Genomic DNA, 16,515 nt, shown 5'->3' with positions numbered 1-16,515 from the left:
ATCTTAGAAATTATTTATTTGCAGGATTTACTGTTTTCACTTTAATGAGTTATTACAGGTAATCTGCTTCCTAAAGCAATTTCCCTCTTGTATTTCTCAGCTACCCTCCCTTTGCTACATCACTTTATTAGGCTTGCGTTTAAACACCTAAGCTTTTAAAGAATAATTAATCCTCATGTCTTCAATAAACAGTTATTTTGGTTTCAGAAACTATAGATGTGTTGATTGCCTTCACTGACTTAGTAAACAGTGGAGCTCAGTAGTTTTCTAAAATAATAATAAAGACTTTTTTTGGCATTATATTCCAGTATGCTTTCTGTAAAGATAAACTGAGTGTACTGTGCTCTCTTCAGCATTATTCTTCACCCAGATATTATTGTCTAGTGCATTCACCCCAAGGTGGCTGTTATCACTTAATTAAATCCTAGCACGGGGAGAAGAAGAAACAACATTGTTGGTCCCTAACCCCGAGGAACCTGTTTTAAGGCACAGTGCTTGTCTATGTTAAGGAAATTATCTGCTGCAGCAGTTTTTGGTTGGAAAATGTCTGGATATTTTCTCTTACACTTTCCTTGGAAACCTTAGATGCTAATAGCGAATTCATAAACAAAATATCAAGCTGAGATTTACAGAATAGCACAAAAAATATATTTTATTTTGGAAAAATAACTTTTTATTGTGCTTTGTAACGCATCTCCTTTTTAATAAAATAGCAACTCTTCTTTTATTTTTGTAAAAGCTAACCAGTGTACCAGAAGTAATGTGTTTATTAAAAACTGTATTACTAGCTTGTACAGCTGTTGCACAGGGTGAAAACATAATATTACATGAATATTAAAAAGCAGTTTACAATTGTAGTAATGTTTTGTTGTTGGATTGTTTAAAGCAGTTTGAAACATAAAAGTCAACTTCTACCTTAAATTCCATTTTCACATCTATATACAGTATAATGAATTAACATTTGATCAATATTGGTTAAATAAATACACACTGGCATGTGTTAATAAAATCAAATTGTATGTCAGATCAGTCCCAAAACAACTGTTTTTTATTAAAATTGACTTTCAGCCTGGCTGTTAACATAAATGATTAATGCAGTATGTTGTTAATCCTCCCTGTCTGTAGCTGCCATAAAAAAGTCGGCATTTTTTGGTAATTTGGTTATTTAATTAGTCTCATCTTTTAGAAACCCTGGCAATCATGCTGTACGGATATTGTTCGTTTAGATCTACAAGTTATTTTAGCAGTGAAATAATCTGCATTATCTTGCCATTATGTAAAAAGCGTTGTAACTAAAACATTTCAGATTGCACTGGAGAGGAAGCTGAGTCTGAAGCCCTTATTAGAATAAAACCACTGTCTGTGACAGGTCATTGCACTCTTAACGGCGCCAATAAATATATCGTGGATGGCATAAGCAAAGATTCTTTTTCTTCTGTGAGAGTGAAAATAAAACTGGTACAAAAGCTATTGGCCCATTTCAAAATGCCTTGAATATAGGATAAGTTCAGTGGCTTCAACATTGCCACAGACATCAGTGCTTTCAGTAAATAAATCAATATGCTTTTCTGTATTTGCACTTTTCTACATGGTTTGTCAGGCCCAAAATTGACTTAAATGAAAAATATTCCTGGCAGCTCTCTAAGCAATTTAGGCGTTTCTGATAATATACTTTTTCTTTAATCCCAATTTAGCTTCCCAAGTTCCTCTGAATGGTTCCTTGTGAATTGTAATTTACTACCGTACATTAAATCTTACGGATAAATGTACTAGTTCTGCTCTTTCCCTTTGGATTGTGCGTCAAATTAGAAAATCCCTCTGAACCTTTTGTAGTGGGAATATTGCTTAAAAGAAAGACAGAGACCCATTCATATATTTCTTTGTGAGCTTAAGTAAACAAAAAAAGTGTCAAAACACATCTTCCTGAGCTATGCAGTCAGTAACTGGTGCTTCCGCCCGCCCTGCTGTATTTGTTAATTGTGGTGATTGCTCTTTAGTGCTCTGAGACTGGAGCATGTGGTCGCTACACTGCCAGCTGCCTGTGGTCCTGAAGCCTTCTTCCATTTTGTCTGGCCTAATACTTAATGGTATGTTAATAGTCAGTAAACCCATCTACAGAGACTTCCAGTGGCTTTGTTAATGCCTTTGGTCTAAAGTGCTCTCTAGACTCGTGCGCAGCAGAGATTGTTTTTGAGAGCTTCAGTGCCTTCATTTGAGTGGGATTTGCCCCACGTGAGGACGCCCCGCCATCGGAGCGATGCTGTGGCCTGCCGTGGCCTTTGTCATTTGCACAAACCTACGAAGCGCTGTCATTGCGTCAGAACGTCACGGTGCAGTAGAATGGAGTAAACTTCACCGAGCACGTGCTCTCCCGCTTCCGAAAACGCCACGCGGATCAGAAGTCCCACTTCTGTCTCCTTCGGTGGGAAAGAATAACTGCCATACAGTTGTAAAACTGAAATAACAACTGATATTTGCTTTTGCTTCTCCCCTCCGCCCTCCAGTAGTTTGAGATCGCTTCTTTGAGGGCTGCCTTTCTCAAAATCAGTTTCACAAGAGTTAACACATTTGCAGATCACATAATTGCCACGGCCTTCCTTGGGGTTATTTGTAGCATGCAGAACTGCAGTGGCTGGAGGCTAAAGACGTTTAGATCAAAGACCCTTTCCTACTCATTCAGCACCCGCTGAGTCCACACGTTCCCTTCTGATCGCTGGATGGTTTCTCGCAGCAGTGTCAGCCTCCATTGGCCATGACACTGCTGGCCTGCTGTCTTTATGCTCTCTTTCATGAGAGGAGACAGGCACTGTGTTTCCTTGTTTAGCTCTTATTCTGTAAGCCTTTTCATCTTCCTATTCTTAAAAAAGTATGTCTATATAAGGATATTGAGACTAACTACAACTTCCTAAAATTCCTTCTTCTAAAAATCATATCATATCAATCATATCATTTTGGAACTTTGTTCCAAAACTCTCCTGGCCCATCTGTGTGCCTGTGAGTTAATTCTGATGCCTAGTGGAGGTAACGTCATGGTGTGGACATGCTTGGCCAGCTCTGGAACTGGGTCGCTCGTCTCTGCTGATGATGTGATTCACGACAGCTGCAGGAGAACGAATTCTGAAGTTGGCAGAAACATTTTGTCTGCTTATCTCGAAGAGAATGCCTGTGAATGCGCCCTAATGCTTATGGTCATTTGAAATCGCTGGAGAGAACAAGAAGAACATTTTTGTTCTGGCAAAGTATACACCCATTTGGCATTCCAATTCATGGAAGTACCCAAAAATAAATTAAAATTATCATTAATAGTAATTTTAAGATTACAAATACTAATAGAAGATTGCTGTCCCCTTTTGGACGGCTCTGTAAAAATGCATTACATAAACGTAAGAACTGCCCGAGAGCATTGCCTATTTGTCCTGATTCTTTGGGGTTTTTTCACTGTTTAAAAACTTGAAAACTGCACCCTCCCTGAATACAGTACACAGTGTGAGGAAACGCTTCCAGTAGGGATGGAAGGGAAAAGTTCAGCTGTTTTTTTTGTGCACGATAGCGGCACTGTTTTTACTTGCGGAAAAATTCAGTCATCTTTCTTCTCCGCGCACGGTATCTTAGCTTCATAATCCATAAAGGCAACCTGCAACTGTATATACCGTTTATTTTTATTTGTTGCCTTTGATATAATCTTCCTCTGTTTATCTTCCTTGCTGCGAGTAATCGGTTTACGGGCTAGCAATGGAACATACATTTGTGCCTCGGAGTGCAGTATGGGATCTGAGGGGTGTTGACAGCTCTGCTCCAGATTGTCTTTTCACCTGTGTGGAGATACCAGCTGTGGAGCAGAGGCAGAAGGTCAGCACTGCAGCAGGAAAGGAAGGTGTCACATTAACTCTCCCTTCCCGCTTTTTTGTGCAGGCGAAAGTGTTTATGCCCATTGACAGGATCTTTTCAGCGTGATCTGGCACTGCTGGTTATTCACAACACCAAGGAAAGCAGAGAAGCGTGGCGATTTAAATAAATTACATCCAATGTTCTTAATGTAACCTGGTTCTCGCCTAGATCAGAAGTTTGTTTCTCCCATGATTTATCGCACACTTTACACAGCAGTTAGCCAGTAAACAGAGGCAGTTTATCACCTCTGAAGCTTCCTCTCATGAAGTGATCCTCTCCAGAGAATTGCATTTCGAGTATTGCAGATGGCTTTTTGTTTTAAAAAGAAAAAAAAACTGTTGGAAATATTTTTGAGAGTTGAGAGTGAATGGGCTACTTTTGACCTGAAACGCTACTCAGGGGTTTCACCTTAAGCGTAAAATGTCATGTGCTACCTTGGCTCAACACAGGCGGCCCCACGCTGCACAGTGCAGTGTGGCGGAGGTGAGTGTCAGTTCTCTGGCAGCTAACGGACGTGTCCCTGCAGCCCTAGTTGAGATGGAGAGGACAGACAGGAGAAATAAATTAACAGCTGGGAATCGTGTACTGTACATCCAGACCAGATCATGGGGTAAATGTTAAAGCTAAATCTTATGGATTCTGAGTGTGACAGCAATAAAATCAGAATTTCATTTGCTGCTGCATATCGTTTCCAGTACCATACAGTGATAGGGGCCCAGCTTTGTAAGATCCTTTCTCGCAGGTAATTGAGAAATGAAATGAAATGCGAAGCAATTACTGTGCCTTACTGTGGTGGGCAGGAAATGTTAATACCATAACATTTGTTACTAATTAGATATCGTTAATTAATGGATGAATGTTTTTTGTGTGTTTTTTTTTACACTTTTAAAATTTGAAAAAGTCACTGAAGAGAACAAAAAGCATTTGTATGTGCACTGTTACACATACAGATTAACAATGAAGCACGACAGAAGTGTAAATGGAAAATAACACATCTCTCGCTGTTTTTTTAGTACCAGTCCAAGATAATTTAATTGAAGGAGATTGTTCTCTTGGAAAGTCTGTGTCCAGAGGAATGAGGCGTTACCATTTAATGCAGATTTGTTCATCTTTCATGCAGCATTATTGAAAAATGAAGGACTTATCAATCTTTTACTCGTACTGATGCAAAATGTCAAATGAGCCGCAAACACTGACATTATTAGTAATATAAAGTTTAATATATAACATTTTGCATTTAATCTGTGTGTTTTCTGAAGATTTTTTACAGAACAATTCAATGGGAGTTGGTAAAGTCATCTCCATATCTGCACATTGTAAATAGCCTGGGGTGATTTGGGTTTATCTGCAGTATGGAAATGACTTTCACTTCTCCAGCTGCTGTTGCTTTTTAAATCAGAAATAAATGGGAAGATCTAAGAAGCAGGCTAGCTAGTTCATCGTGACTCTCCCCTCCCTGTTTTTCCCAAAAAGATGCGAACAAGTCTGTCACATTTCACACAAGGCATTGTTTGCTGTTCAAAAAAGATTTTTTCTTTTGTTTTTTCACAGTGACATCTTACATCTTAGTCCACCCTTGGCTAACTGCACATGCCGATTATCACACATAGTGGGGGACAATATGTAATTAACCCCTAAGACCTTAGTATCTTAATTGCTGCCTGTTGGAGACATCTTTAGGACTGGAGTAGCCTGCAGTGATTATACTTAGCAGAAAATAATAATTTTGAAGTATTTGATATAAAAGGCCTTAATTTTGTTGGAGATCGCCTCAAAATGGAACACTGCCATTTCGTTTCTCACCTCTTTTGAAAGTATAATGCTTTCATAAAATAACGGGTTTAGCATTGATGGAGGTTAGTAGTTTTAGTTTTCTTAATTCTTATGACATTTCTAATTGCCAGAACTACAGATCATTGTTCAGTTCATTACTGCTGTCAAAGAGCAGTTTTTCATAGTGCTATCTTGTACTTGAAGCTTTAGTAAAGTTGTTGCCACTAAAACTAAGTCGGAATCCTCCTAGCAAACATGACAACCCCAACCCCATATTTTCAAAACTGTGATGAGAACAAAATTGTGACTGTTCACAGCGGATAAATAACTTGATTTTTGTGATGTACTGAAGGACATCATTATATGCTCACCATTTGAAAAAAAAGTATGTTGGATTGTTTTTAATCATTTGTTATTTTTGTCTTTTGTGATTCATTACCATTCATTAGCTTCTAATATATTTGTTTAAAATGTGTTGACTGTTAAATTCTGATATTGCAGAATGAGGATAGAATGTTACTGTACATTTGATTTGCAATTAGCTTTGAAATTCAGAGTTTTTTAGGATGTTTGTCTTCCATTGTGTAGAATTCTTTCACTTTTAAATCTGAAATTTGTAGCCAGCTGAGGACTAAATGTAGGAACATCTGAGCTATCATACGTAAAAATGAAATGCATTGCTATGTTGTTGAGAAAAAAATGGAAATGAGAACATTATTTTGCAGTGCTCAGGCAATGCATGTAAAATGAACATAAAAAGAAGCTTCAAAAGCTGAAAGAAAACAGTTCCTTGTTTATCAATTTGAATGCGCTGCTCGTTGAAATTGCTCTTAATTAGTGAGTTTACCTAACACATAACACATAATTTGAGACATCGCTGCCTTGAGACTCCATTCACTTTGTTTCCGATCTGCAGATGTCCTTAAGCTGCTTTGGGATTTGGCTTGTCTTGACTGAGTGACTTTCCAACAACTTGCATCTAATAAGGCTTCACCTTCTTTTTCTTTTTTTTTCCTGTTCTTTGTCTTGCAGTCTCTGGACGGATTTGTATTTGCACTAAACAAGGAGGGAAAGTTTTTATACATCTCTGAAACTGTGTCCATATACCTGGGGCTCTCACAAGTAAGTAACCCTGGTTGTCACTTTCTTATCAGCTCTGTGCCAAAGTGCTTGTTACGATTTATTATATTCATTTTAATTTATTTGGCTGATGCTTTCATCTCAAGAGGCTCGCAGAAGCTTTTCCATACAAATGTTGGTATCCATTTATACAGCTGGGTTTACTGAAGCCACCTGGGTAAGACACCTTGGTTAGGAATACAGCAGCAGTGTCCTGAACTGGGCTTTGAGCAAACAGCCCTATAATTCGCTTTTCCGATATAGAGTAGATCCCTTTTTGCTTCATCCATTGAAATGTATTTGCATTTATATCCAGAATTTAGTGTGTAAGTCTGTTTTCTTTTTTCTGGTGCTATAGAAAGTCACTGTAGCTTCTTATTCTCTAATATTCAGTATAAATAATTACCTTAGGCTAGTTACACAACGCCTCTGTACCCGAGTAAATCTAAACCATATCCTAACTACTGTGTGAAAGGAATTGACCGGGGAACCAATAATAACTACCTGTGGAAATTGTTTGACTCTCTTGTAAGCACCTAAAATGTTTATATTGTGAATAATATTAACTTTTAAATCTTTGTACTTTAATCGTTTTCAAAAGCCACAATTTTCTTTACTTTCTGTCATCTGCACTGTGATCTGTGGTTGAAGAACAGCAAAGGGAATGCTTTTAGACTTAATTGGGAAGAATAAAACTGTAAACTTAACCACTTTTCTCAGGACGTATTTGTATTGAATCTACAGTGAATCATTACTCAATATACCATACAGCTGAAGGATGAAAAGGTACGACATAATAGGTAGTATAGTAAAACCTCTGACCTTCTTCTCTGAAGAGCATTTAAAAGAAATTACTTGCAATACAACACACAGAAAATGATGACATTGGACAAATATAGATCAAAGAGTGATTTTTTTTTGCTAAATTAAATAAACGATAAATTGTATGAAGCAGAATAATTGCAAGCAGAAATTAATTTGATATTAATTGATTAGTGATTTTTATCAAATAATTGATTAATTGTAAATTTAGTCTTCTAAGCCTTCTGAAATTCATTTGGAGTTATCTTGACAAAGGTTTTATCTGCATAGGGCTCGCAGAGAGGGTAGGGAGGAATCAAGCTTTTAGCACTATAGTCCCTAGCAAGCTGTGTTTTCTGGGTATGCATATGGTGAAAGTGTTTTTAAAATAATATAACAATTTATTACAACAAATAGTTTTTCTTATTCTTACAGCACATGCCAAATATGGCTTATTCGTATTGAAGCGTCCAAAAGCATTTTTTAATGAAATCATTTTTTAAACGCTTTCGGGAAGACAAAGCTAGAAAGTATTGTGGCATAGTGTTTAAAAAAGACCTACATGAGAGGATTTTCATACTGTGCCATTGTCGAATGCCTGATAGTGATAATATTGTTTGACCTGTGGAAAATCCTGCATAACAAAAAGAATTTTCAAGTCATTAATTAGACTGATACCAGCAGAGAGAGTAAAAATATATATATATATTTCAAAGTTGTGAGCAATGAAAAAAGGTCATTTAATGTGAATTTGCTCTGTATCATTAAAATGCATGTCTGCCAACAGACAGTATTACTTTAACAGTTTAATATCACACTCCCCTGTGAGAGCTCTGCCCATTTACTGTGCTGGAGCCCTAGGGTGTGCTACACAGTTTGATATCGCCCACATGTTCTAGTGGTTTTGTGCCGAATGCTGCTTGGTGCAGCCAGGAATTTTTATCAACCCTCTGCGTTAGCGTGAGCTCTCATTGTCAGATGGGTGCTGTGCCCAGTGGCAGCATGGGTGTCGTCTTGGGTGACCCTCAGGCCCATCCCTCCAGATGTGCTGCCGGCACCCTGACGTATCGGAGATGTTCTGCGACATACAGCAGTGCTCGCCCCTCTGCCTCCATGCCCCGGCACAACTGTCAGGGCGATGGGGGAAAAAATCTGTTTAGTGGCGGGGGAGAGGGGGGGGCTGGCTTTGATGTCGCGCCTGGCGTGGTTCCCTAGCCCGTCTCCGGCGTTTCCTGCGCGCGTCCAGGTGTCAGAGCAGACAGGCCTCCGAGCCGAGCCTCGGCCTCGAGCCGACAGAGCGCAATCTGTGCAGAAACTCCAGCCCTGTGTTGTAATGCGGAACAGTACGTCTTAGATGGGTGGCATTTGCAGAAAGGTTGCAGGTGTGGCTTGGTTTCTGGCGCTCCTCCAGAGGGGGGGAGGGGTGACAGTTCTGTGTCGCCCGCCAGCCTCAGGACGTGCAGCTGCCCTCAGGTTAAACTGCATCTTCAGCATCTGCATTCCGAGCACAAGCTGCGTCGATAGATGAATGAATAGTTAAGGACAGTTAAGGGGTGCTTCCACAGTGCTGGACGCGCTGCCTTAATTGACAGACAGCTCGTGCCCGGGACTAGGAAGTCGGGTCTGTTGAAGAGCACGTTCGCCGCGGTGTTATCACTTGGAGACTTTACAAAACCCGCCGCACCTAATCCTCCAGCTCTTTCAGTCTGTCTTACGCACTTCTAGTTATAGCATAATGTCTATTTGTCAGGTCTCAGCGGTGTAAAGCCATGTAATACAGTTTCCCTTCATGGCTGTAATCTGCTGCTGGCCGGGGAGTCCTGTGGAACAGCGCTGTGTCACCACACTCCAGCACAATCGGTCCGCTCAGCAAAGAGGGTGTTTGGCCACCTGTGTAGTTTGGTTAAAAACAAAAGGATTCGCTGAATTTTATGTTGTTTTGATTTTCAAAGGCTTTGAGACGAGAGCTTCCAGTTGAAACATTTTGTTTTAAAAATGCCTGTGAAAGTATATCATTTTGTGCCGTTAATTTATGTGTGGTGTTTTAATGCCGGGTACGTTTTGTTTCTTCTGTTGTAATTCATTTTTAATTGTATAAGAGCACATGGGGGTTTAATTACAGGTAATCTTGAACGAATGAATCCATGATGCAATGTGTGATTGGATTCTCTTTTCCCTTGGGAAGCTCTTGGAAACGAGATGTTGCATATTCGTGAGGCTTGTTGGGATTTGTAAATTTCTGAATAAATGCATTTTAAAAGCATCTCAGGTTATGTCATATTGCTGTGCTAATGAAGGTTTACAACAGGACTGTTTCTGTGCCATTAAAAACATCTTGATTGTACGGCACCTGTATAACCATTTTGCAAATATTAACCTCTTTTCGTCTGAAACAAATGGTTTATAAATAACATTATGTTGGTTTTATTTAAAAAATAAAGTTAGAGTTAAGTTGTAAGTGCAGATAAGGACTTTCCCATGAAGGCGTTTGTTACATAGTAGTTCAGAACTTAAAAGCCCCAGTTAACTTTACAATCCAGGATCTGTCAAGGCAGCTGCATTTTCTGTAATTGAGATGTGTATGTTTGCTTTGTATAACAGATGGCACTGTATGCTTAGGCTGCTAGCTAGGAAAATAATAATTGCATTATTCTGGCCAAAAGAATATTAGCTTTTGGGTTTTGGCCATTTTAGTCAGTACTCCTGCCAGCACAGCATATGCACATGCATGGATTGAATTTTCAAGGAAATTGATGCATCTGGAATACTGCGACCATCTGAATTATCATCTGTTCAAAAGGGGTCTCATTTTAACCCCTTACAAGGAACACCACTTTCAGATTCTGGAAGCAGTGGAGTTCCATTGATGAACAGAGATGCAAAAACACAAAGAGGAAATGGCACCCTCTGTGCTTTTTTAACCAACATATTTCTCTGCTCCCGAGGGTTGTTGTACCCGAAGACAGATTCTTTGTGCAACACTAACGGAGAGCGATGATTGTAGAGACTAAGCGTTTTGTTCATCAGGGTTGTGTTTCAGCCCAAGTGCTTAAGCTGAATGAATGCATCTGCCCCTGTATCTAACTGTGAAATATTGAAAACTTGTTAAAACGGGGTAACGGGGATGCATCTCTAGCTCTTAAAAGACAATCGTGCGTCGTGTGGATAGATCATTATTGGGAGGGGGGAAAGTGAGGCATCTTTATTTTCTCTGTCACTAACCCGAGGGGCAGGCAAGGCCGGCGGGGCGTCCCCTGTGGGTTTCCAGCCAAGTGGCACAGAAAATCCAGAATTGATTAGCATTAATAGTGTCCGTCTGAATGTGCGATCGCATCAGGAGAAACGACTCATTCAGGGTCTGCATTGTGTGGCGGTGCAGGCCGGGAGCTGTGACAGCCGTCTGCGATGTTGGTGAGACATAGATAGCCAGCGTGTCGTTACCTGTGAAGTATCTTAAGCGATTTCTCTTCAGATCAATACACGGTTCAGATCTTCCTGCGTTTTTGAGAAGAGATATGTGACCCTTTGAAATGGAATAGACCGTGGATCTTCTATAAAGACAGTAACCTCATATTATAATCTGCATAGAGCTGTTAGTTCTGTTGGCTCAGAATACTGTATATTGATAGTGAATCTGAATTTTCAGCACAATAAAATCTGAAAGCTACAAGGAAATCAAATAAGTATCTGTAGATAATTAACAAAACTTTTTAATGTACTGAGAGAATTTTATAGTACATTCAGGTAACCTTTTGGTACAGTGATTCGCGATAATACTAAATAGATAATAAGCATTGTTTTATTTATGATCCTGTTCTGATTGAGGGTCATTATTTGCATTTCATTTTTCACTAATGATAAAAAAAGGAGCACAGGGTTTTTCAGAGAGCTGAGAGGGGGGTCGGGAAAGGTTACATTTAATTGTACTGCCATGTGACCCTTGCACTCTGCATAACTTTAGAAACTTCATATTGTACAGTGCTAGTGAAGAACTTTATCTTGTAAATGATACAGATCACTTTTCCTTTCATTGCAGCTCACAAAAATCACTATCTCGAACTCGGCACCATTTCATTCGATCTAATGGAATCTGGTGCCTAATCAATGAAAAGTTCACAATTAGGCACCTGCAAAAGGTACCTTTTTTTTAAAAATGTAAGTGGTTGTGAATTCTGATGGGAGAAATCTAAAACAAGCAAATGGATTGGGCAGAGAATGGGTTTGCTTCAATGGAGGGCAGATTATGATTGTTCACAGTAATGACCTTAAAAGTCTCCAGTTTATTCCAAAAATCTTTTTCCAATCGAATTACTTGTTGTAAATTGCAAAAAGTAAATAAAGCAAACCAATTTCTTGTTCATGTCATGTAATAGTGAATGTATCGAGAATCTGGAGTCCCTTCTCATTAAAATAAAGGGGCAAATCAGTATGTTAATATGTAAATTATTTTCATTCAGCAGGGGTTTAACAAACTCTGCTGAAGACATGAGAACCCGAATGATTCACGGAGAGCACAAGGAACGCAGAAACATTATCAATTCACAACATTTAAATTGATAAATGCTCAGAGGCAAAGACTACAAGGGCACTTTGAAAAGCAAATAGCGACCTGGTGAAGAAATTGATTTTTTCCCCGAAAATGACTGCATGATGCATCATTTGACTGCATTCTGTCCAAGTGCTTGACAGAGATAATCTCTGCAATCCCACGGGTGACCTTATCGTCCTCAGCAGGGCAACTTTGTCTGGGGCTGCCTTTGTGCATGTCAAGGTTTCTCAGGGCAGGATCCTTCAGGGAGGCAACTTTGCAGCCTTTCCATCTTGATATTGAACCACTGTGCCTGGCAAAGAAAAAAAAGTCAACAAGCTTCTTAATAATTGGACGAATGAAAAATGATAAACAGATCTACAATAGATCTTAAAGGGAAGTCATTGTGTATTGTAAGAGTGATGAACAAGCAAAGAAAATAGATAATGTGGCCATAAAAACAAACTACTAATATGGAAAATGTTACTTCTGTGATGTGCAGAATAGCTCAAGAGAGTTACAGAAAACAAATGAAAGCAGAGGCTGGCTAAAAGGTGAGCAACTACACTATACAAGACTTTTCCTGGGTTCAACCTGATGGACACTTTTCACAAGTGATAAAAAACTCTGGACATGCTGTACTGCTTTGGAGTTCAGCATTCATTACCAGTGTCAGTCTGAGCATGTGATCACATCAGGAAAAACGTATGTACCTCCATTGCAGCTTTCCTAGGATTAAACGTTTTCAATACACATTCTGTAAATCCGATAAGCATTAGAAAAATAAATTACCCTTTGAATGACTCCTGTCGTTTCTTCCAAGAATGCAAATAGGTACGCTATAAACATGAAAAGCAGAAATGAAAAGATGCGTTTATGTTCCAGATTGATTTGCACTATTTCATTTTTAAAAGCCAGTAATGTTAGGTCTACAATTTGACGGCAAACACCGATAACTTGTCAGAGGCTTTCAGGCAAGTGAAGAAACTGTCAATGTTCCCTCTCAGTCTGAAACCATGAGATTCTGTATATCTCAGCACTTATCTTCACATTCTCATACAGTCGGACCAGCGTACAGTAAGTCCATGTGTCCACCTGCTTGACAATCCAAGTATCCAGCAGGCTGGAGATCCAACTATAGTAGCAACCACAGATCAGACTCCACAAGCAGCATGGACACTGCATTTTGACAGATATCTAGTGGGATCTGGTGTCATTTGTGCATCTGAACTTTTGCATGTCAGCAAGGGATGTTAGTCTTGTGGCAGTGTGCCTTGGACTTGCTTCAAAATGTCCCACTGCCCAGTGTTTGTGAATGACACCTCCCGCAGCTGGCTTGTGTGTGCCCAGCGTGGTCAGAAGCATTCTTTACACTCACGCTCTCAATAACAAACTCAGCGGCCGTTCCATTGAGTTAAAGGTTCCTTGTCTCTTTATCTTACAAGGATCTGCTCACAACTAAGAGTTTTAGTCTGCTGTAGAATTTAAAAATCATCGTCCCTGGTTAAACAAATGCATGTAGTGGCAAAAGGAATTGTAGCAATCTGTTGCCTGCAACGTCATTGCAGGGCCAGTTACACCACACAACCAATAGACAACTCACACTGGAGAAAAAATACTGTTCAGGCAAATCAGTGCTAAACAATTTTCTGCTTTGTTTACATTAGCAAGGTATAATCATTATTTAGGTTAAATAGGTATTTACAGTACGTAAATAAGTGCACAAGTTATTTGGATAAGAGATTTCTCTTTTTAAGAATAATTCTCCCTTTGCTATAATTCAGTACCAAATCAGATATCTTTTAATTTCTCTAACTGCTAACCTTCATAAAACTCTATAAGCTGTACTTTATAATTCTTTGTTTTTTGCCTCCATTTTCAACTGTTTTTTTCACCAGAGCCGACAGTCTTGTAACACATATCAGTGGCCTCATTGGAAATTAGTTGGAACCTGTTGCTTGGAATTTGAATGTGATCTACTGACCGATCATGTAGGCTAGTGGATACTAGAGTTTTTTGCTTTAGGTTGTTAGGAATATTGCACATGGCAGTTTGTGCAGGAAATGATTGCAAGGGATGAATGTTAGTTGCCAGTAGATTGCCTTGTGTAACCTGCTGTAACTTGTAGGAGCCTTACAGTGTAGGCCAACGTTCGCTGCACTTTTGAAAAGTTTTGAAAATGTACTGTACATCGAGAGAGAGAATTTTGAATTTAAAGACACAATACGTTTGCTACTGTATGTATGTTATATTTTCTGCAGTCCATATATTTTCTTGATTTACGTCTATGAGCAAACATCTCACTCCCCACCATTCTGTGCATATTGAGATGCTTCTCTTTCTTAAGGCTACATTACATAGTGTATTCAGAAAGGGCAGGGACCCCAGCTGGCTCTGATCTCTGCTGATTTCAGCAAAGAAACAGAAGAGGGTAATTAAAGCCTGTTCACTTGAATATTTATGCCAATTACAATGATTGCTCTTTTGGCATTTAATTTTAATTAGTTATCTTAGTCTTGAGATCAGTTAAGTGCTTTCTATGGTATTGTAAATGTGTAAACGTACAGAGTCCTATCCTAAGGTACAGATTTAGTTGTATGTAAGTGGTTTGTGATGTTTGCAAAAATAGGAGGGAGTTTCTCTGTCACAGGGGGAAGCCTGAGGTGTTAGTCTCTGGGATGGGTTCAGTGCCCTACAGTTCACTCTGTGTTCTAAGCTCCTGCTATTTTTCCTGCTAACACAGTGAAAATGTCTTATCAGAAATCTTAATACCGGTCTCTTGATAACCACTTTTAATACACAGAATTTTTCTTTAGATCCTTTTCAGACTGATAGTGCCATTCTCATTTTAGATCTCTTTCAGTTATTATTAATGTTGGAGTAGATAGGATCACAGTGTCATGGAAACTAAAGTTGTGCTTTTATATTGCTATCTTTTATGGAAGCCATCAATTTAAACAAAAAAGAAATGGATAATTTGGGGGGTAATGTTTGGGTAGTAGCCTGGCAATTAAAAATAAACTTGAAGTATGTTTTTCAAAAGTTATTTGTTAGTTATTTGCAGAGACATTGTGAGCAAAGCCTGAAGATAAAAAGAATATGTGGAGAAAAAGTCGTCTGCATACAACAACAACAACATTTGTGTTTTCAAGCAGTTTCAGCAATATTGAAACATGTTGTGTGCGGTAACATACATTTCTACATATGTTTTCAACCATAAAGACCACGAAACATCCAGACAGACTCTGGTGGCAGCTTTCAGACATTGAAAAAGAGACATCGGCATGCACTTCAAATCGCTGAACACTCAATCTACTAGGATTGGATAAAGTAACAGACTGGAAGAGGCTAGAAGAACTGTCAGTATTTTATGAATGGAGACATTGCTGGTGGGGTTTAACACAGGACTCTTCTGAGGTTAAAACAAATAGTCACACGGAGTCTTGATTGATCCCTGTTAATGAACTTTTTATTACCTAGTGGGGCATTAGTTTTAAGTAAATCCTCATAAAAATTTGCTTGGATCCTAACAGCTCTGTCACCCTGTGGCTGTGAGTTCCCCAGCCTGCCCTGCTCTCCATCCTTTCATCCACAGCATTAATTCTGAGTGAACAAGACATGCTTCCTTGCTTTTGACAAGATTTGCTGCAGTCTCATGCGACAAAAACCCAACACTCATTGCAAATTCAGAAAGTAGGATTTATAACAGCATTTTAATTTAATGTTGGATGTCGAACATATAAAGAGATCACAGTAGTACTAGAGCCGAAAATTGATGCCTTTTTTATTAGTGTCCTCTCAGAAGTGGGAGAAACGCTGTTTGTGCAATGGAGCACAGAGCATCGCAGTCAGATGAATGAGGATCCGCTATCTGCAAGGGATCATATTTCACGCTGCTGTCTGCTGGTATTGATGTGCTGAGAGTTGAAAGGTGATGGGAGTAAATGCCAGCTGCCTTTCTAATGGGAAGATTCAGCATCAGCCAACAGGCTCCTGTTGTTAGTTGCTGTTTTGCATGCAACATTATAGGAAGTGGAATTTTTATACAATTTTGGAATTAATTGAAGGAATTGAAGAAAAGAGTGGAATTTTAATGTAAAAATTCTTCGGTCAAACCACACAAACAAGACCTGAACTGTTGTAAGTGTGACGTTATGTGGATTGGTTTGCTATTATAGCAGAGGAGACTTCACAGTGTTTCTTCCCTTCATGAAACACATACTGTACCATGCAAATCACCTGCTTGCTGTCACTTTGCACAGATGTTCCACGTTTTACAGTGATCAGCAGTGACATTAGCAACTTTCACAGAAGTCATCAAAAATAAACATGAATGGATAGAAAGAAAAGGAGCTAAATAGATTTCTAAAGGCCTTTTTTTGCTTTTAAGAAATGTTATTCATTAA

General features: G+C 39.0%; 1 protein-coding gene across 4 annotated transcripts in view; it reads left to right on the top strand.

Annotated features, from left to right (window-relative positions):
* npas3 (neuronal PAS domain protein 3) overlaps positions 1 to 16,515 on the top strand; it is a 279,243-nt gene that overhangs the window by 172,849 nt on the left and 89,879 nt on the right. For all 4 annotated transcript variants that reach the window (XM_088647618.1, XM_088647621.1, XM_088647619.1 and 1 more), the window contains one exon: positions 6,694 to 6,783. In XM_088647618.1, coding sequence (XP_088503744.1) covers positions 6,694 to 6,783 — 90 coding nt within the window. The remainder of the gene's footprint in view (positions 1 to 6,693; positions 6,784 to 16,515) is intronic.

The sequence above is a fragment of the Lepisosteus platostomus genome, chromosome 10 (genome assembly GCF_059453375.1).
Source record: "Lepisosteus platostomus isolate fLepPlt1 chromosome 10, fLepPlt1.hap1, whole genome shotgun sequence".
NCBI classification, from domain to species: Eukaryota; Metazoa; Chordata; class Actinopteri; order Semionotiformes; family Lepisosteidae; genus Lepisosteus; species Lepisosteus platostomus.
This window is presented reverse-complemented; position numbering and strand designations above follow the sequence as displayed.